Source organism: Ictalurus punctatus, chromosome 25 (genome assembly GCF_001660625.3).
Source record: "Ictalurus punctatus breed USDA103 chromosome 25, Coco_2.0, whole genome shotgun sequence".
Classification (NCBI taxonomy): domain Eukaryota; kingdom Metazoa; phylum Chordata; class Actinopteri; order Siluriformes; family Ictaluridae; genus Ictalurus; species Ictalurus punctatus.
The window spans coordinates 13,128,681-13,150,575 of record NC_030440.2 but is presented as its reverse complement, the minus strand read 5'-3'; the positions used below and the strand labels follow the sequence as shown (position 1 = coordinate 13,150,575).

General features: G+C 37.3%; 1 protein-coding gene across 4 annotated transcripts in view; it reads right to left on the bottom strand.

The window, feature by feature from the left end:
• Positions 1–801: 801 nt before the first annotated feature.
• col12a1b (collagen, type XII, alpha 1b) overlaps positions 802–21,895 on the bottom strand; it is an 83,646-nt gene continuing 62,552 nt past the window's right edge. For 2 of the 4 annotated variants that reach the window (XM_017455696.3, XM_017455697.3), the window contains 20 exons: positions 21,496–21,660; positions 21,150–21,188; positions 20,498–20,636; positions 19,190–19,332; positions 18,434–18,543; positions 12,455–12,613; positions 12,105–12,182; positions 10,719–10,805; positions 9,604–9,657; positions 9,386–9,481; positions 8,845–8,898; positions 7,613–7,666; positions 7,408–7,461; positions 7,157–7,228; positions 6,679–6,714; positions 6,502–6,568; positions 6,195–6,377; positions 4,444–4,521; positions 2,919–3,089; positions 802–1,618 (listed from right to left, as the gene is read on the bottom strand). In XM_017455696.3, coding sequence (XP_017311185.1) covers positions 1,494–1,618; positions 2,919–3,089; positions 4,444–4,521; positions 6,195–6,377; positions 6,502–6,568; positions 6,679–6,714; positions 7,157–7,228; positions 7,408–7,461; positions 7,613–7,666; positions 8,845–8,898; positions 9,386–9,481; positions 9,604–9,657; positions 10,719–10,805; positions 12,105–12,182; positions 12,455–12,613; positions 18,434–18,543; positions 19,190–19,332; positions 20,498–20,636; positions 21,150–21,188; positions 21,496–21,660 — 1,964 coding nt within the window. In that variant the 3' untranslated portion in view covers positions 802–1,493. Of the gene's footprint in view, positions 2,662–2,910; positions 3,090–4,443; positions 4,522–6,194; positions 6,378–6,501; positions 6,569–6,678; positions 6,715–7,156; positions 7,229–7,407; positions 7,462–7,612; positions 7,667–8,844; positions 8,899–9,385; positions 9,482–9,603; positions 9,658–10,718; positions 10,806–12,104; positions 12,183–12,454; positions 12,614–18,433; positions 18,544–19,189; positions 19,333–20,497; positions 20,637–21,149; positions 21,189–21,495; positions 21,661–21,895 lie in introns of those variants that run through there. The other 2 variants (XM_017455698.3, XM_053675552.1) reach the window with 2 other exon arrangements.

The window sequence follows — 21,895 nt, the reverse complement described above, 5'->3', positions numbered from 1 at the left end:
TTTAAGCTAAAATGTGTATAGCAATGTACATATTTTTAGCACAGCTCACTTGAATTCCCCAATCTGATATTCTGTTGGTTAATTTTCTATGATAGCGAGGCTCAAAAGGGGAAAAAGAGAGACTGGTGAAGAAATGTTGGTATAGTAGCTGCTATAATATACAGTAAGTCATTACAGGAACTAGCTTGATTCATGAGTATTCCACAACATTAAATGTAACTGCAAATGGGTTAAAAAAAATAATGATATGCTGTTCTAATAAATAGAAAATAGTTTCTGTGATATAAGAGGAACTGTTAAAGGAAAATAATGACGTTCAGGTACCAATAACTCCGCTTTGTGTTGGTCACACCAACCTGTCATTGGTTATTTCTTATAACAGAATGCCCTGTTGTGTTTTATTCCTTACTGATGTACTAAGGCCACCTAAAACATTACCTTTTACCTTGTGTATTGAATATTAAATAATTTGCTATGGATTTTTTTCACTTAACAAAAGAACAAAGCACAGAAGTACTGAGATTTTTAGCCAAATCAAGAATTCCAGAATCTACTGTATGAATATCTAACCCTACACCTCTCATATTTTACGATGCAATAACACTGGGTTGTCACACATTCAATACTACTAACTTCCTGGTTCTTAAAAAATGCACCAAAAATAATGTAGTAAACATTTTTTTCACTCAAATGAATTTTTCAGAGAGAATTTATCCATTAAAAAAAACGTCTCTTGATCCACTGTTAAATTTCCTTGGGGTTTTTTTGTCATCAATCCTGATTGAAACAAGTGCGACACTGTTTTATATTTTCAGTAGTTTTATTGAAAAATGCCTCCTCTGTTTCAGAAATAAATAAGAAAATAAGGCTATGGAATTCACAATTTGCAGTTACAAACATGAAGCAGCAATACTATATCCATAGTCTTGCACACAAATGCCAACTGCGTTTGATACTGATAACACAACATTGAGAACAACTATATTCTGGTTAAAATAAACAAAACAGAACCAAACAAAAGAAAACAAATAAACGTCCTAAATATACACGACAGACATGCAATTCCACCTTTGGTAAAACACTGGCTGTGAGTTGATATAAAAAATAAAAAAAAACGGATAAATATTTGGTTTAGGATAATGCAATGGAGGCCATGTGTTACTGCGGATGATGATGAAACGAACATTTCTCGGGTGATGAAGGCAGATGACGTGAACGACTGATGTGTGGGTGTGTAGTGTAAACTTGCTATGCTTTATGATCATGTTGGCAGGAAGCTATTTCTCACCAGCAATACGAATACATGATGTGATTTAGCATAATGGAGCAGACAATTTACAAGCGCACGAGGGGAGACGCTAAAGAAAAAAAATGTGCAGAGCCTCTGTCATTTCAAGCTCATAGACCTTCATGATAGCATATGTGAAAGCAATGTTAAATGTAAAACAAAAATAATAATAATAACTTTACATTTATGCAAAGAACATATTTTTTTATGACGTTGTCCATTTGAATTGTCTTCGGGACAGCGATCTCTTGAGGCGCTCGCTGGGTGAGAGCTCAATGTCTTCTTCGGGTATTTGGAATTCGCGGGGCTCGGGCTCGCGAGGAACCGCTTCTGCTTGGAAATATTATTTTGCCCAGTTGAGCAATAAAGTAACAGTACACTTAAAGTCAACAAGAGCATTGTGTTGTAATACCAGAGCTATGACAGTAAGATCAGAGCAGAAATATGGGTTGGAAAATAAAAGACAATTGGGACTGATAGCTAAGACAATAAAGTGGGTTAATTTTGCATTTTCTTCCCATGTTTGATGAGAATGAGACGTAGACGTGGGAGCACTGAGTTCATGGGAATATTAAATATCAAACACATTGCAAGATTCAAGTGTGTGATATGAGTCATTGTAACACAGCAGAGGAGCTGGTTGAGGAATATCAGAGGACAGGAGACTTTCTAAAAACTTTCAGCTACCATGTACAGAAATATCTTTATTTAAAAAAGAAAAAAGAAAAAACCTCCAGGGTCATGTATAAGGCACGTGGTTCAAATTGGCCCTGAGCAAAGTCAAAGGGTATATTACTTATGGCACATCATCTTTAAATAAAATTTTTAAAAAAACAAAACAAAACAAAAAAAACAATAAAAAAGGCAATCGTGTTGGCATTCAGCAAACAGCAGAATACAAGGCACAAGCTGGCTACTGGTGTTAAAACTAATTTTAGTGAATTTGGGTTCATTTACAAGGCACAATTAGTTTATTTACAGATTAAAAAAGGAAAACCAAAGAGTTAGGCTAAACATCAGCTGTCTTGGCTATAAATCCTCTTGGTTAGTAAGTGTTGCTGGTGGTGTTGTTTGTGTGTTTTGGGTCATGCTCCTCCATCTGCCTGTTTGATGTTTGGCTTCAAGATTGTAAACAGGCCACTGCATTGCTGCCATCACCCGTTGCGCTGGCGGTTAAAGTTGCGGCAAACTCTTGTTAGTACAAGTCCGTTATTTAATGTTGTGGCATTGTGTTTGTTTGTGGCTTTATATTGTTTTCTATAGTGTTCATTAATCATTCTCTTGGTGATTATCCTCATAGGACAAAGCTCAATCAGGACTCACTCATGATTTCAGAGTGAAAGGAGCACAGGCGCTTTAGAATGTTTATGAACCTGGAACAGGTCAGAGAGTGTGTTAGGGTTATGAAACTACATCAGCAGGTTTTCACATACCTGATGTTATGTTAAAGAAAAAAAAAATCTATTGATTAAACCTCAGTGCTAATGTAACTGTGAGGTAGCTATGCATGCATTATGGTAATAGCTAGCTATGCATGCACTATGCTAATACATGCATTAGACGTTATTAGTGTTTTGTTTTTTTTTTCAAATGTTACGCGGCAGGTTTCTTTGTGAGAAATTCTACGTACCTCTGTATTGCTGGCCGTTATATGGGATCCCCACACACTGAGAGGAATCGCAGTAGCCTGGAGGGCCTGGTGGTCCTCGAGCCCCTGCAACACCATTACGACCAGGTGGACCACGAGAACCTTGAGAACCGGTGGGGCCTGGAGGTCCTTGTCTAGACTCACCTGGTTGGCCTGATTCAGAATGAAGCAACTTATTTTTAAAAAAAAGTGCTAATGTTTGTGAGTGTGTTTGTTTGTTTTTTATCATTCAATCAGTCAGTGTGCAGCTCAAGAGACAAGCAAAAATAATAAAGATGGTGGGTAGAACATTGATGGAAATTGAGTCGTTGAAGAGTGAATATAATATTGCTTTATGGTGTTGAATGTTTGATTTTTCAACCCACAACACTGCACAGTTTCTGTTGTTCAGTAATTAACAATCTAGCAGTGTTTGTAAGCAATAGGCAAAAAAAAAAAAAAAACTATTTAGTACAATTTTTTTAAAAATAATACAAAGTATACCTACATTTTAACAAACATAACAGTTTAAAATGAGTGAACATTGTTTTGATAAACTAGTAAATGGTATTGAACTACAGAGGTATCCACTGTAGGTTTATTAAATATATGTCCACTTCTAGTTAAATTGTATTACATGACTTGTTTATGTTTAAGACAGTATAAAGAGAATATTCATGTCTGAGAGGGAAAAAGTTATGCTACAAATTGTTGGCATGTTACTATTATATAAGAGTCTAACGCTAGACCTACAGTCTATCTGCAGTAAGCAGTGCTGGACCAAGACCAGGAAGATATTGAAGGACCTCAGCCATCCGAACAACGGACTCTTCTGTCTGTTGCAGTCAGAGAAGTGCTTTCGCTAACGTGGAGAGAATGAGGAGGAGCTTCTTCCCACAAGACATTCAGGTCCTGAACCAGGACAACACCAAGGACTAGCGCTTGGACTCGCCTTCACAGCACCCACACCCCCTACATTCCTTTAATATATCTTGTATTCATGGGAAATTTCATACAACTACCTCAGCTTAATGTTGCACAGCATTATATTGCACAAGACAACAGCACATATCTGTACTTTATCAGACTGTTGCTGCCACCCATCTTTATATCCTCACATTATATTTTTATACTCTTTTTTGTAAATACCTTCCCATTTCCCAACTCTATGTAAATTATATTTTATGTCTCGGACAGTCGTAAAAAGCATTTAACTGCACATCGTACTATGTTTGGTTGTGTGTGACAAATAAAATTTGTATTTGAATTTGATAATAGGAACACGTGGAACAATAATGAGTTTGGGATGAAGAATTATTCTGCTCAGGGTAAGGACAATGAAAACCTTATTGTTGTAAAAGGCCCAGTTAAAACAAGCTAAGTGACACTCACTTCATTCAAATACCATCATAAAATAAATCAAACTGAAATGAGAAAGACTGGTGACAATTGTACTGACAGCTACAGTAATGAAAGGGAATTAATCAGGCAAGTGGTTTTGTGTGCATATGAATATGAAAAGTCTTACCAGGTGGTCCAGGCAGGCCTCGCTGTCCTCGCTCTCCAATCCCCGGACTTCCTCTGTCACCCTTCTCACCAGCTGGACCTGAAATAAAACATATTGAGAAACATTATGAGAACAAAGAGCAACCATGCAAACAATAAATGCATATAGTGCATTGATCCAGAAAATCTGGAAAGACTTCAAAGGGAAGTCTATTAGAAAATGTAGGATAGAGAAGTATCAATATATCCCCAGCCAAGCCAAAAGCTAGGCATGTGTTTTTGTAATGACAGCAGTCACTTGGGTCTCTATATGAGTTGATATTTGGCTCGGATCTTACAAGTTTTCAGAGTGCCTACAAGAGCCCCAAAAGACATGGGCATTGGCTTCAAATTCTTCACAGTAAATGTTTTCATGTTAATAATGCAGCTAGAATGTGGCAGCATATTTATTTCTTATTCTGCATGGGAAATTTAAATAACTATTATTATAAGCCTAGTTCACGCTGCACCAACAGACGCCAACCAATGCCAACAATCACCAACTTTTAAAAGTTTACCATTGGATTTAGAATGCTGGGGAACACAACCATCATGTTCACACTGCTGCAACAAACACCAACAAACTTTTTCATGGACAGTCAGACTGATTTAAAAATGGATGATCCTTTTACCACAATCCAAATTTTACTATTACTTGTGTAATCACATGTCACTCTTTACCTGAAAAGTCAGAGAGTGAAATGAAAGAGGTTGAGGGTGAAGCCTTGGTTGTTGCGACATGAGAGACATGGTGCTTACTTAAATCTATGCAGAGAACTGCAGACTGAGGAAGTGCCGAGCTTTCAAATTTTTGCTCGGTTTGCCCCCAAGCAGTTTCAACAACAAGGAGAAAGACATCTTAATGTGGTAAGCTAAGAACATTATTAGGTCATACATTATGAACAATATTTTGATGCAAATTTTTATGTAAGTTATAAACATTTGTTGTGATTTTGCTTCTTAATTCATGAAACAGAATACCAAAAATGGCATACGGTTAGCGGGCATAGCACACAGGCTTTCATTTCTATGGAGTTTTCAGGGATGTTTGCCTCATCGTCATGGCAACAGTTTGTGCCCAGGTCAGATTACGTCAGAGTTTGTTGGAAAATCATAGCACACTGCTCAGACATTCCATGACCAACAAACGACAGTTGAGCATGTTCAGTGTGAACTAGGCTATAGATGTTAATAGATTACTAGGATTGTTATTTAGAGATAGAAACGGTTTTCAGTCCAAGCGCTGTCTATCAGGGTTCAATGAACTAAATCCGACAGCCAAGAAGGAACTTTGTGATTATTGTTTTTATAATAGCAGGTCTGATAGTAGTTCCAACTGTAATTCAAATGATAGGTTTATATTAACACACTCCTTTTATACTGTATGTTTATATAGTAGCACCTCATTATCTGGGACTTATATAAAATAAACTGATTAAAAAGATGTTGTTGGCAAATTCCTGTGGTATAACAAGAATAAAACACTTCACGATGCTTCATTATTAACTTCATGTTGTAGAAAAATAATCAACATCAGGATGGTAATAGTAGCTCAGCATCACATCATTGTTGGGATTATTGTTGATTATTTCCTATAAGAGCACACCCCCATTGGTTTATTCATTACTTCTATTTCAAGGCACTAAAACATTTTTTTTGACGAAAATCATGGAAAGGAAATCCAGGAAAACTGTCACGGTTATCCAACTGCATTAAATGAGGAATGAAACTTACCTCTTTCTCCCTGCGGTCCGGGCAATCCTGACCTTCCCGGGAAACCATTTTGTCCAATCCGGCCAGGTTCTCCACGAGGCCCTGCAATACCAGGTGGCCCAGGAGGGCCTGCAGGTCCAGGACTGTTACTGCGCATGTCACTGGGGATCTGGTTCAGCATCTCATTGAATCGGCCCATCTGACCTTGAAGTAGAATACTTACATATTAGTACTTACTAGAACACAATGGATTGATTGACATTTGTGCACCAAACGTAATGTAGACTGCTGTAAAGAAAAAAAATTGTGAATTCAAAATAACACTTACTGTTGACTAAATGTTCACAGACTTGTCTGGCAATGGAACGCATCATGCCCTGAGAGGCAAGGTCACCCTAAAAGACATAACACCAGAATTCCTAATTGCATATTCATGCACAAAAAAAGGAAAGGAAAAATCTGAATCCAAACTATGAATAAAAATGAAATCAAAGCCATCACTCACTCTTTCACCCTTGTCTCCCTTCATTCCACTGGGTCCCTGTGAAAATGAAAAACATATTCTACTTTACATACGCCACCACATCTGAACACCCAAATCCTGCTTGCTCTTAAATCTCCTCAGCCACAACATTCACTGCTTTAAACAAACATCCATTAGTTTATCGCTAGCTGGAAAATCTCTCAGACTCTTGATGTCACTGAGTGGGTTTTGAGGAATGCCTGAGGGCTGCTGTCGATCTTTGGGTGAAAGAGGTAAAAGTGAGATGCCGTGTCGTCTTCACACTGTTGTATTTCACACAGCGATCTGACAACGTAATATTAAGTTCTTCTGGAATGTGACTGATTGTATCATTGCTTGTCTAACTGATATAATAGTTTTCAAAGAAATGATTATATCCACCTGTATTATAGCATACCATGTGCTCTCTCTTTTTAAAAAAAGACTGTTTAAGAGTATGGTCTAGTGAGTATTTACTTACAGGAACACCGTTTTCACCAGACTTGCCAGAAATTCCAGTAGGACCTGGCATTCCAGGAGATCCAGGTGCACCCTGCACAAAAATAGCATCAACATCAAAATCAATACATTTTACAAAGACACAAATGGGACTATTTTCAGCATCTATGTAAGTTTCCAATGCTTCGCCTTCACAAGAAAGAAGCAGAATGCCCAGGCAGGAGCATTTTCCAGAAGAGATTTCACTATGAAATCCTTATTATTTGAACACACCATTGGTCCCTGTGGGCCTCTGGGTCCGGCTGGTCCTTCTTTCCCTGGGGGTCCCTGTATAAACACACACACACACACACACACACACACACACACACACACACACACACACACACACAATCAGATCCAGATTTCCACAGAACAGTACAGGAAGATCTACTTTTGGACAGTAATGCACTGCACTCAGATGGTCAGCAGAACTCACCCTCACACCAGCAATTCCCATAGGGCCGACAGGACCAGCTGGTCCAGGTGGACCCTGCGATAGACAGAAACACATTTACACACTTGACACACTCTTAGCAGTGAACACACCTCATCTATCTTTGACTAAGCAACTTAAACCAGTTGCAAAACACACTTTCCAGTATTTTATTTTTTTATGATGTTATTTCTGAATTGGTTTAAATGGCTTCAGCAGTTTACCCCCCCCCAAAAAAAAAAAAAAAAAACATTTCTTCCCTCCTCATCAATCCCCGCTCACCGTTGATGCCTTGGTGTAAGATTTACAGGGAACATAGTATATGCCAGATCCATTTTACTGGCCATTATAAACCTGGCTGCAACCTATTAAACACATGTTGCTATAGCATCTGCATCTAGTATGTTCACCTGCAGAGCACCCATCATGAATTTTTTTTATAGTGTGTTCAATATGCTACAAATTTTTTTTCCTTCAAAATACCCCTCCTTATTCACTTATCTCTTCTCATCATTTTGATCTTTCATATAAGCAACTGCTTAAGTTTGTTTTTCCATCGCAAAAATAATATCAGTTTACAGTAGGTGAAAATATCATAAATGGGTTGAATTTAACTAATTTTTTTTTTTTATTTTCTTGGGATTATTAAGACTATCTAGACATATTCATTTTAAGCTTTAAGCTGTTTTATTCTATTGACAGATAACGTTGCTTATTTTAAGCATTTATTTCTAGAAAGAAACATAAATATCCTGCTAATAGGAATAATCTTAATCATCATGCTTTTCACTAATTTCACTAATTTCAGTTTTTGTATGATTTTGTTTCAAATCGCACCATCCCACTGCTAAGCTCTGACATTCAGCAACATAACCAATGAAGAAACAACAGCTATACCTGCCTGCCATACCTGTTGCTTAGATACAGTTAACTTGCTGTAATCCTTTTGCTAGCTCCATACATGTTCTAAATTTAAAAAAAGCATCCTGGAAAAGCATTCAGGAAAGCTTTAAACCATCAAATGCACTACAACACTTAATATTGTGTTGAGCCAATTTATGTTTTACAGATTAAATCTTTCAGCGTGATCTATGCCTGTGAGTAACTGCTGCCTCCCTACTAGCTGATAGGTTCTGAGCTTTGGAGTCCATATGGAGTCCATCCAGAGTAGTAGCATGAGCTGCGTAATGTTTTTTTTTTTCTCCAAAAATATACTTAGTCAATAGAAATCTTACTTTCTGCCCAGGTAGTCCAGCATCACCGGGATCTCCTTTCGGTCCTGGACGCCCCTATGGAAAAAAAAGAAGCAGAAGATAAAGAGGATTTTATATTAAAACCATATTCATCAAGGTGAGTGGAGGAGGTTATGTACTGTCATTCTACTGGAAATCTGACACATAAATCAAATCGATAGGGCAGGATTTTAGGAAAACTGCTCCTTCATGATGTCTGATTTAAAAAGGGAAGGAAGAGACTCCGTAACTGAGTGGAGGGAAGAAATGATCTGGAGTCAGATTTATGTAGATGCATTAAGAATAAGGTGTTTTAAAGAGTGTCGAGTATTCAGTGTGAGGCCGTCAGACTTGGAGGAATGCATGACGCCGAACCACAGTTAGTGTGCAATTTCCACTCAGGGCAAAATAAATGTTCAGGGTAATCCTTCAGTTCAGGGGCCCTTAGAGATATACAGCTCACTACTGAGAACTGGCTGAGAGCAGATACAATGGACTGGGAAGGAGTCTATGCGGGAAGAAAAAAGCCAAAAGGATAACTTACAGCTTCTCCTGGAATGGAGTGCCCACTGGGGCCCTGCGGTCCTGGAAGACCCATCGGGCCTGGTGGACCCATCTCTCCACGAGGTCCAGCTGGACCCTACAGTATCACACACATGAGAAAAGTCTTAGCCATTCACTGGTTCATATTTGCTCACTTCACTGAATACCATGTCTCAAGATAAAAGTTTATGGACAGGAAGTCCTGAATATGATACTTACAAGAGCGCCATTTTCTCCTTTTTCACCTCGAGGACCTTTGCTCCCAGGTGCTCCCTGGGAAAGTCAAAGAGATATTTCACACACAACACTCCAGTGATCTGCTCACACAGCAGTCAATTATCAAGCCAAAAGGTGCACATGACCTGCCTTTGACCATCCGTGTCGACATGGTTATTAAACACGCCGGTTCTTACAGCAAGTTATAGAATTAATTTACTTCTTCAACAGGGTAGAATTCTTTATGAATGTGTTACATATGATTAGTTTGTCTCAGCTAGTTCATAAAACCAGAAAAATAAAACACATCCCTCTTGGATATACATATGTTAATATGTTGAGCAGCTCTCTAAGAATAGTTTGTCCAATAAAGGAAGTTATCACTTTTCCCCCTTATTCCAAGTAATGTCAACATGTATACTCTCCTTAGTTTTATACTGTAGCTAAGTAAGGAAAGCTCACATCTACCGGTTTAGTGTGATGCAAACTGCATGCTGCAACGCTCTGTATTAAAAAAGAAATATACAAATCAAACTGGTACTATATCATCCAAATCAATTCTTACATCGAATTCAGCTTTCAAACATTGAGTCAGACCTCTTTCCTGAGTCTGATAACTGCATGGAGTGACACCAAACTATGTGCTGAGGAAGTGATTCCAGCATCAAGATGGCCGTTGTTCAATTTTTTTAATAGATAACAGCGTGTCACACAGTGTTCGAAACCACATAATAAAGTCTGATACACAAAACAGTTTGAGGTAAGTATGTAATGATTTAAACATGCATTTTGCACAAAGCAGACTTTGAGACTTTGAGCTTCCTGTGCTTTACCACATTACCACCAAATCTCCAAAACTACAGAAGTAAACTTTGGATACCAAACATGTGTTGGCACTTGGAATACAAGGACATTGTTTAAATTATATTTTAGGCCAAAATTTCTTTTCTTAATGGCTTATGCTGTGCTCATGATGGATAAAATCCTGAATGAGAAACAGCACAATGGCCTAAGGCTAATTCTGAGCTTACTAACAGACAGAATGTGAAATGGATATACTGCACGTAGCTGGACATACTGTCTACTCCAGGTACTCCTTTTCTAAAAAAACATCTTACCACAGGCCCCTGCGGTCCGGGAAGCCCAGAGCTGTCTGACGTGCATGTGCAGGCGTTGGGAAGAGGTGGACACTTGGACTCATCTCTCTAGAACATGAAGATAGAATGAGCGAGATTAGCGGAGATGAATGAGGCCGGTGAGGATTAGAGCAGCAATTGCTCCGCTTCCTCAAGAGTAAATCTTAGTCACAACTCTAGTCCAAAAAAAGGGCAAAATATAGAGGAGAAGAGGGTTCTCAGAGATGAACTCACAGCAAAATTAACACCAAGAATGTGCAGAAGAAGTCATATAGCTACTAATGAAAGCGGTCTCAAAACTGAATGCAGTAGTTGGTTATGTGGAATTGGGGAGAAAAGATTATGTTTAAAAAATGGGAGGAAAACATGATCTTATTCTTTGTTTAAAAAAAAATAGGAGAACTTTCAAGAGGATTTGGTGGAGACATGGGAAAAATCATTTCCAATATTCAACTAAGAAAAATGACGTGTGTGCATTAAAATCCATATTTTCCACCAGAGAAACACTTATTATTGCTGACAGCATCATTTAGAAGCTGGACTCTATTAAAATCTGAGTGCGATGTGAAGAATGACAGCATTTCAGCAGGGTGGCTATGTGATCCATGTGGTGTCGCTCTTTTATGTCGACGAAAGAGATTTTGAGCATTTTCGTCTGTGTGATGAGGAATTAGGGCATGCTAGTACAACAAAAGTATTGGCTGTATTGGCTGAAAGAAAGACGATATAAAGACAGGGCAAACGGCAAATCAATGACATTAAGCTGTTTTGAAGCTGCAGCTGAGCCGCTCTTGTCCTTCAACCGCTAATTATATCCAAAACTCCATAATTTCATGAGCCTTTAAAAGCAGCAATTTGAAATGCTTTTTGTTAAAGCTCAAATGGAAACAGAGCACCGTCTGTTTCTCAGAGATGCTCATCCTACATGATGAGCCTTAATTCTATCTTGCCAAAAATGTTGCTGGTATCAAAGCATTTTCCCCATTTATTTCCACATAAACTCATTGGGGCATGATAACATTTCTGACAGATGTTATGCCAAAGCCTGGGCTATAAATGCAAAGTATGGGAAAATGTTTCGGGGGGGATGGGTAAAATCTTTCAAGTATTAGTGTATTAGTGCAGAAACTAAAAGGAAGACAATAGAAGGAAAGGATGACACAGATGTACAAGCGCAGATGCTTCTGTCTGGCTAATTATGACATGTCTTTATGTTTGTGCACATGGCTGCTATGTTAGCTCTTGGCATTCTGTCGACAAATTAACACACTCGAGTCACACATATTTACACACAACAGAAAGGAATAAGAAACCATCCAGAGAAACATGTATAAAGACTGGCATTGAGTTTGTTTAGGTTACTCTTACCATTGAAGGAAGGTCACAACATCTGTCCCGGCTGGTCCATCCCAGGCTACAGATTATATCGAACATCTGGAGCTGGAACTATGCACCAGAAAAATTAAATCGCATGTTTCTCATCTTTGATCCAAGCTTCACATTTAAAGACTCAAAAAAAACAAAAAAAAAAAAACAAATGAGAATGCAACAACAGATTAAAAACACCAGATAAAGATAAATGACAGACTTTGCAGCTGGGAAATCCATCTGGGGGTTTTGCATTTATCAAATAAAAAAATATACACCAATAAATGAAAGAATGGAACTCCACATGCTCACATGCTAAATTTCAGATAAATTCAAAATGCTTCACTCACTGTCGCAGATTCCCCTTTGGAGCCAATAGATTTGGACATTTTGCCCAGCACTTGATAGCCATCTGCTGATGTATTTCCAGCTTCTTTAATTTCTTTCTCAGCCACCTGCTGGCAGTCCAAGTTCAGTTTGACGCTGCTGGGCGAGACCATGATGTGAAGCTGAAAAAAATTTATAAATGAGGATCATGAGACTGTGGAAAATACTGGCTCATCAATGAGTCACTTGAGGATAGGACCACTGTCTATATTCCCGTGTATCCTGTGTAAACAAGGGCTATTACCTCTTCATGGCCTCTTAGAGATCTCAAACGAACCTTGATAGTTTACCATGTCACACTGACCTAGATTACAAAAGCTTATATGGATATAGAATGCAGATGTGATGATGATGAGCAGAGCTGGAAAAGAAAATTGCCTAAATTGGAAAATATTTCCAGATGCACCAGATGCAAACAAACATCAGACGGAAATTAGCAGATTAGGATTGGTATTTTTTGATCTTTCTCTTGTGTCATTTTTTTTTTTTTTTGGTACTATTATAACTCATAATAAGTGTTGCTGCCTCACAGCTTCAGAGACCCTGATTTGATTCTGATCTCAGGTTACAGTCTGTTTAGGGTTTCATAAGTTTCCCTTATGTCTGTGTGGGTTCCCCATGGTTCCCAGATTTCTTCCCACCTCCCAGATGTTCATAGGAGAACTGACTACACTAAATTGCCTCTAGTTGTGAATGTGAGTGTGGACATTGCTCCTTGATGGACTGGGATTCCATCCAGGGTGTATTCCGAATTTGTACCCAGTGTTCCCAAGATCCCAGGATCTGACCAGGAAAAAAATGGTTACTGAAGCTGAGTAAAAGTCTCGTGTTTGCTTCCCAGTGGGTGGTCTCTCATTACCATATACTAAAATCATTTGAAATCTTACACTGCATGTCGTAGAGCAGTTTTGTTCCACCACTAGTGTTAATATAACACACATGCCATACATATCCCCAGTAACCACAGTTTACAATGATGGAGTTAAGTTAGTGATATTATTAATAATATCTGTCTTTTCTATCTCTCGCGTTCCAAACTTTGCACGCGTCCCACTCAACAGCAACGCTCAAGAGCAGCTGTTCCCCACCGCCTCCTCCCTTTGGGAAAATGGAAGATTCTTAAGATCTTGCCATAATAAGTGGCTTCTGCTCAACATCACTGGAAGTGGAAGTTCTAGGTTGACATGAACACTGTCTGGACGTCACGGTACAGTCATGGCTCTGGATTTCAGACAGTCTACAGACAGGAACATCATGCTGGGAAACTTGGAGCAATCTTCCCCGATCTTCTAGAGCAGGGGGTAAATGAGGTGAAATGAAGCAGCACTAAGAAGATGGAAAAGGAGGGGGGAAGGGCCCTAATGGGACAATGTCTGGGAGTCAGTGTGTCTGGGAGAAACGTTACTCAGCAGACCTTCCTTGTAGAGCTCTGATAGATTTCTACCTCCAGCTCTGACAAGGCATGATGCATTCAACTGCAGTATTATGTCATGAGAGATGTACCTCCAAATTTCTTCAGTAGTCAGGCTGAATAAAAACTTTCCAACAGCATCTTCTGGGGTAATCATGTAGTTTGTTTTAGTCATACTGTATGTTCCAGGGCTGTCAGAATAAATTTCACTGTTCGAATAACTTGTCAAAATATGCATGTATTATCTTTCTAACATGTTATTATTTCCATAGCAACAGCTCATGCACAGGCATTTATATGGAAGATACTCCCCATAAACAGATTTTTTTTTTTTAACCTCATTGATATGGTACATTTTCTGTGAGGAGAAATACTGTATATTTAGCCTTTTTTGGAAGACGTTTCCAGTGTCAGTACTCAGAGGTAAAGCTGAGACTTTATGTTTTCTGACTTGGGAAAATCTTCAGGGCGAAAGGCTTGGCGTTTTCCTGTTTCTTGGTAACATGAGAAGCTGCACTTATTAACTTTAAACATTAACTTTTAACTTTTAAGAGAGAAAATAAGAGATGCTGGTGAGGGAACCATTGTTTAAATAACTTGTTTCACAGATGTTCAACAACATTAACAATATCTATAAACTGATCTGATGATAATAATAATAGTTTTTCTTTTTAAGCATGTTTAAAATTGTTACTGCTGTAACACTTGCTGCAGTACAAGAGACTTTGAGATGTGCTGTTCTTGGAAAATAATCAACTTTGAGGTTCAAGATTTATATACAATTTATAAAATAGACTGAAAACAATTTTTACCTTTTGTGGTTTGGGCAATACAAACACACAGTCTAGCCTTACAGATAATTTGTTCTGTCCTACAATCATAGACTCATAAAACATGTTCAGTTTATATGCATTAGCATATTTAAAGGAGTTGGCCAGGCCTAGAATTCTCTAAGTGATTGTCTCCAGCTATCTCTCCTTTGACTAAACAGTATAGTAAGGTATTATAACGTATAACTATCTAATGACTATTAATTTCAGCTTTTTCCCACATCTGGTTTCTGGATGAGCTCACTGCTCTCATTGTTCTCATCTTAATTAGAAAAATGGCCCAAACTATGATGAAAAACACGAGGGACTGTAATTATTTGTTTCTAATGTGAATATGAGTGAAACATTGATAGTTTTACACATCATTTCAATAAGATGTGTTAATGGGTCATTAATTTGTGCCACATTTATGGCATTCAACCAGTTTTATCGGATGGTCAAAGGACAAACTCCATAAATATTCGTCAGGATGCTGTGCAAAGCTGTTGTTCTAACAACAGTGTCAATAGCTACTCTATAATCTCAATGAAGGAACACTGACCCAGGAACTTAAGTCCAGGAAATGAAGTCCAAGGCTGGTATGTAAAATAAAGCTTCTGTGGATTACTCTTAAAGGTAGTCTTAGAGGTATAAGACCACAAAAGTTTTCTTAGTGAAAAGTAATTCTTAGAGCAGCTCTTAGTGTTGAGTAGGAGTTAATCTGAGGAGTAACATTTATGACAGTTACATTGCCATAAATCAATCGATAAGCAAATTTTAACTTGTGTTTAAATGAAAATAAAAAATATAAATAATAATCAAAAAGTAAACTAGTCATGTTTCATAAGACAAATATATTTCTGTTTAGTCTGTTTAGAAAAAAAATAATAACTTGCATTTAATATGCTACAGTTTCAATTCAAATGGATTTAACGCCACTTCCGACATAGATATCCAGTTACAGCTGCTCCACAATTGTATGTTTTTGAGATTTAGCCTGTTTATGACATTATGACATATAAAACCATGAATCAGTTTTAAACACTATCCTCTGCCAACCCTTGTGGCTCAGAAAACTCATAGTCTGCACCTTACAGCTCATTTATACAGCTACCCCAAGGGAGATTAATAAAACAACCTAGAGTATAAGTACCAATCACCAGTGGAAGAGGATGCACAGACCTCAAGTAGAAAGTCTAAATCATCTGTGTTTATCTAGGAACGCGAGATGATTTAACATTGGCAGTCCAGGGAAAGGTTTCATATGTAACTGTGGAAATCTATTCATTATTCTTAAGCATTTACTATTTTAATAATAATCCCATTGTAGATCTGAAGCATGATATGTAGTTTTCATATATGTAATCTTTCATGGAATAAGTGAAAAGCCTGTGATGCTTGATTTCACTCCCTTTACACAGTGAATGTTTGCTTTTTGGTGGTAGGGAGACGTGATAAGCAGTTTCCTAGGGAGTAGTGAAGACCCTCTACATTCACATACTCACAAGGAGGTAAACTACAAAAAAAAAGCTACTGCAGTGTGAAAATAACTACAGGAATTCCCTCATCGTGTAATTCAACAAAGTAGATGTTGGGACACAGCCAGGCCAGTGAGAGAGAGAGAGAGAGAGAGAGAGAGAGAGAGAGAGAGAGAGAGAGAGAGAGAGAGAGAGAGGCTCTGAAGTGAGAGATGGATAGGGAGGAAGACAGAAATGTAGATAGATAACATTTGTATAAGGTATGTAATTTGTAAAGTGTGTTTAAAAAAAGACCTCAAGAGACCAAGATATTGATGGAGATGGAGAAAGAGACAGAGAGAGCAAGACAGTCTTCTCCCCCTCCTTGGCCTGCCATTTCACTCACGTTCTGATGTAATTGTTTAATGGCTAATCCTGGTGACCCAAAATTTTCCAGCTCCCTCTTCCAGCTAACAACTCCATTATGTTTCAAAAGCTCCAAATAGACTTATAGTGTAGATTCTAGTGAAAATGCAAGAGCTTAGTAGTCCTCACGATCCTTGCATAAAGAAGCAATTGTAAATTATGTGTTGCCACATCCCCCTCCTCACTCAGTCTGTTCAGAACCTGGGCAAATAGGATTAAGCACTTTTTCAGAAAGAGTATTAACTTTTCCTGTGTGTTGGCAAGGAGCAGTTGTGCAAAAAAAAAAGAGAGAGAGAGAGAAATTTCCACAAGGTTCCTTTTACCCCAAATGTAGTTAAGCAGCCAAGACATTTGGTGCCTGTGGGTTGCTTCTTTAGTTTTGTGCTATAGCTACAAATTGTAAATAGCTAACAAGGAATAGAAGGTTGGTTCCCAACAATCTCTGATTAATATGGTTTACAACACAGTGTGAAGCAATGTCCCTGATCCTGACATGCTTCTACTGCTGTAGAACTGCTCTTCTACTGCACTTGATTAGCTTGATGATCCTACAAGTATACCCTAAAGATCTGTACTTCCCAAAATCTCTTCATCCCCAAGACTTACTCTTACTTCTTTTACTAATCTCACCTGGAATACTTTAGATTCGTACTTAAGACCTGCCACTGTAATCATAAAGACTATGATGCTCAGAATGATTACCCTTCCAACACACTCAGTACTTTTTGGCTTTATAGCATACTGTAATGATTTATAATTCCACTATCCATTGTCACCCAGAAGAAGAAAGGTTTTCTTTTGAAACTTGTTCCTCTGGCTTGGTTGGTATGGATTTCAGTAAAGCTGCTTGTTAAAAGTGCTATGCACATAAAATTGAATGCAGTAATTTAGAATAATGTACAAAAACTTTGCCGGGAGGCTGTAGACAGCCAGGATGATTATTTTCTTTTTTTAGCTCAATCTGGCTTCTTGACAAGATATCTCATTGTTAGAATTCATATATGGACATACTGTGTACACCTGAAAGCTGAAACATATGTGAATGATATTATAGTTCTACTTTAAACTCTTCATGCTATTTCACAAGAAAAGACAATATATAGCTTAACAATATCATATAAAGATTTTGACATTTGGGTGAGACTACCTTCCATTACTTAGTCAATCATATCTTGGCTGACCAATTGAATGTGAGGTAAGTGATAGTTTTAATAAACATTTCTAAAACCCACTAAAATTTCAACGTTATGCTACATAAGGTACGTTGCTTGCCATTTTTCCCAGCTGAAATGATAGAATGCACAACATCACACATTGTCCATTAAACATTCCCTGCGATTCGAGTTTTTATGTACTAATCTGTCAATTAAACTGTCACTTCAAATCCCAATTCCTACGACTAGTACTATTAAAAGTAGGATTGACGTTAGCTTTACTGATAAATGGCTACAGTATGAAGTGTTTTCATTTCCCCATTTAGGCGTCACGCACATTTATTTCATAAAATCAAATCTGAATGAAGTTGTCCATAAATATCCCACAGTATAGCAAGCAACCTTATTGAGCGTGACCTGTGAAATAGTGTATGATTCCTTTAAGCTACACATTACATAACCGCTCGAAAGTACCATCTGCTAAAGAACAGAAATTTACAAACCACCTAAATGCATATCACCTGTAATCGTAACATCTGGAATGCCTACTATCCTAGACAGCTGTATATCCTCAGGTCACTAAACACATGTAGGTACAACTGGAAACACTTTTGACTGATGTGCCACACCCTGTATAGATCCACATCCAGAGTTCCATATGGAGCACAAAAGCAGCAGCATTTACCTTGTGGAAGCTTCCATGGAATATTTTCTTCAGTTGTGGACTATCAAACGTGGCCTTCTGAAGCTCTCCTCGTGTGTCCTTGTTATAAAATGATATGGTCTGTTTGGAGGCTGCAAAAAGAGAGAGAAAGAGAACAGGAAATTGTCAGATAGGCCTCCAAGATCTTCTTAGCGTCAGTATCAGAAAGTACAAACATCCTTCACAGCAAACATTCATGAGCAGTACTGAAATGTTGCGTGAAGCTTGCGCCAAATATGACAATTAGTAAATTGTCTGAAGAGTGAAGATTAGAGGGAAGAAGTCGTGCAAGGTCAAGCCTGCATACTGAGAGAGGCATAAGAAAGCAGGCTTGAAGCCTGGAGACCATTAGATACCATTCATGGTGATCTGAGGACAGCCAATTGAAAGAGGGAAGAAAATAATAAAAGCAAGAAAAGTCAGCTGGTGTGCATGTTGTGTCATTAATGAGCTCCAATGTACAAACTTCTCACTTCTTCAGGACTAATGCTGCCTTTGTAAGTATAAGTTTCTGAAAGTTGCATATGAACATCTTTTGTAAAAGTGAGGATTTGAAAACTAATGTTAATATCTGTGTATAAATAGATAGATAGATAGATAGATAGATAGATAGATAGATAGATAGATAGATGCAGCATTACAATGAACAACAAAGTGAACTAAGTAAATAAGAATAAAATAAGACAAAGCCTCAAAACATTTCCTTTTTTTAATGTGAGGGACTAAACTTAGACTTACGGTCAATAGTGATGCCGACCTCAGGCTTGTGACCCTTATCAGACACTTGCCAGATATCGAAAGGCTGATTGGGTGAGTCTGGAAGAAGCCGGAACATCAGAAGTATGGTGTAGGACGGGGGAAGTCCAAAGGGATGGATGTCTCTATTGAACCCAAAACTAGAGTTAGGTTTGTACTACTTACTTTGAAAAAAATATTATCTGCATCTGTTATATCTATATCTATATATATATAAAAGATAACAGATCCAGGAGCCCGTTTTCACATTAGCTAAGAGGTTCTAAGGGGTTCCCAAAGGGAGGTTTAAAGTCAAATCTGGCATGTCAATGTAACTGGATATATTTTGATACTGCAGTGTGTATAGTAAAAAGATCACAGATTTGTGGAAGAGAAATGGATTATAATGTTCTGGGAAGCTTTTTGGGGACCGAACTTGATGCTGAGACTTGAGGAAAATGAAGCCCTTCAAACATTACCACCTGTCAGGATTCACTTTAACAGGGTGTTATAAATCCCTCAAGCCTCCTTAACTAACAGTGAGGTCTAACAATCTAGCTGAGAGCTGCTGGGCAATGCATATCATGTTAAGACTAAAAGAACAAAACTGAAAATGCTCTATGTTTCTTTAATGGTGTAGTTCAGCAACAAGCTGTATTTACCTCAACGACTGCCTTGATGTGAACTCTATTTGTAATGAGGATCATTAGTGCTATTTAGTTAGACTAAGGATACAATAGGGTTCCAAGGTCTGGGTCTGTGATCAAGAACTGTTTATTTCATCTATTATGGGTGGGAAAACAAGCAATTTCTATACAAACCATGAAAACATAAAACTGGGAAAACACAAAAGGCATGTTTACATTATCCACTTTAAAATATTTACATTTAAATGCTTTGATTAAAGCCTTATGCAAATTGCATCATTAATTCAGACAAGAGGGGACCATGGTACTGATAAACCTCTGTGTTAAATTCCATACATCCATCCATCCATTTTCTGTACTGCTTATCCTAACTAACTCATTTGTTATTTTTAATAATATTTTTGAACAATGATCAGCTGAGAATGGAAATTAGGTATTAGTTGTCGGATGCAGTTTTTTCTACGAAGCTCAGATTTTCCAATAAATTTGGAATTATTAAAAATAAAAAATACATTTTCCAAAAGAAATAAAAGAAAATTTGATTACCAGGCTTAAAACCAACAAAGCAGCATAGTATGTGTGTGTGTGTGTATATATATATATATATATATATATATATATATATATATATATATATATATATATATATATATAATGAACTTACACTGAAGGCTGACTGATGAAGGCATCTTTATGGAGTCTGAAGGCTGTATAGCTGTTGAAGGAGCCTGGCTCCATTGATACCCCCTTAACCGAAGCGTACATCTTTTCAGTCAGATTGAACGCCTCAAGCATTTGGAAGCCTGTGAGAATTTGTACAGAAATAAATAATTGAGAAAGATGGAAAAAGAGATCTGCAGAAAATATTTGAAAGAGATGAAACTCTGATTGCTGAAACAAAACTCCAGAAGCAGTATAACCATCCTGTGCACTTCACTCTTACTCTTAACCCTGACAACTCTGTCACTGGGAGATAAACTCATACAAATATACATGTTTAACCAGACCAGCTATTCATAGCTATTGGTGCCTTTATTTTACTGTATTATATTTTATATCATATTTAAAGTAGAAAATTCACAGCTTTATAGTTATTTTATTCATGTTTTTATATTATTTTATCATGTTTTACTATATGTTTTATTATGAATATTTTTTGGATTTTTTTTTTTGTTTAAAGCATTAAACATTCTTTAGAAACACATAAAATGCTTTAATGGTTTTGAATGTCAACATTCATATGTATATAATGCTATAAAATTTATTACTAACTATTTATTTATTACTAGTATTAGTATAATTATTATTATCTGTACCTGGTGATGTGAAGCCATTCACGTAGATCAGCGGACAAGCTGTGAGAGGAATCAGGAAACAAGTTCAATAATGCATAGAGTCTAATGAACACTGGTCACATGATGTTTAAAAAAAAAAAAAAAGGTAAAATACAGACCAAAATAAGTCAACTATCATAGACGATTTCATTTAATAATTTATTTAGTACCAATGTAAACCGTTACCTAGTTGATACTTGTTAAAGGATGTTTTAATGTAAAATTATGACTAACTCCTTAAAATGACTCATAATGTCAAAAACAAAAAAATACTCAAATATTATTTGAGAGTAGAAACGATGAACAGGCATTTTGTACTTGCACTTACAGGAAGATGCAGTCTCACAGATGAAGGTGACCAGATTGTCTTGTATTGTGGAAAAGGCATCAAAGTCATCCACAATGAAAACGTGGCGTTCACTTGGCTTGCTGGCGATGTTCTGTAGCTCAGCGTAGTCCACATCAGCCACTCCAACCACAAACACACTGTAACCTGAATATGAGAACAGACCGAGTGATCATGCCATAGTCAACTGCATTGATTTATGCAGATTTTTTTTTTTTTAATAATCAAAAATGTTTATTTAGAATTTGTTTGCATAAAAATTACAATCCAAATTAATTCCAAAGTTTTGAATGTTGATTACTGTTCCAAAGATATTCCAGAGCTGTTAGAGTTTGTACAGCAAAATAATAATAAAAAAATAAAATAAGGGATCAATTTAAAT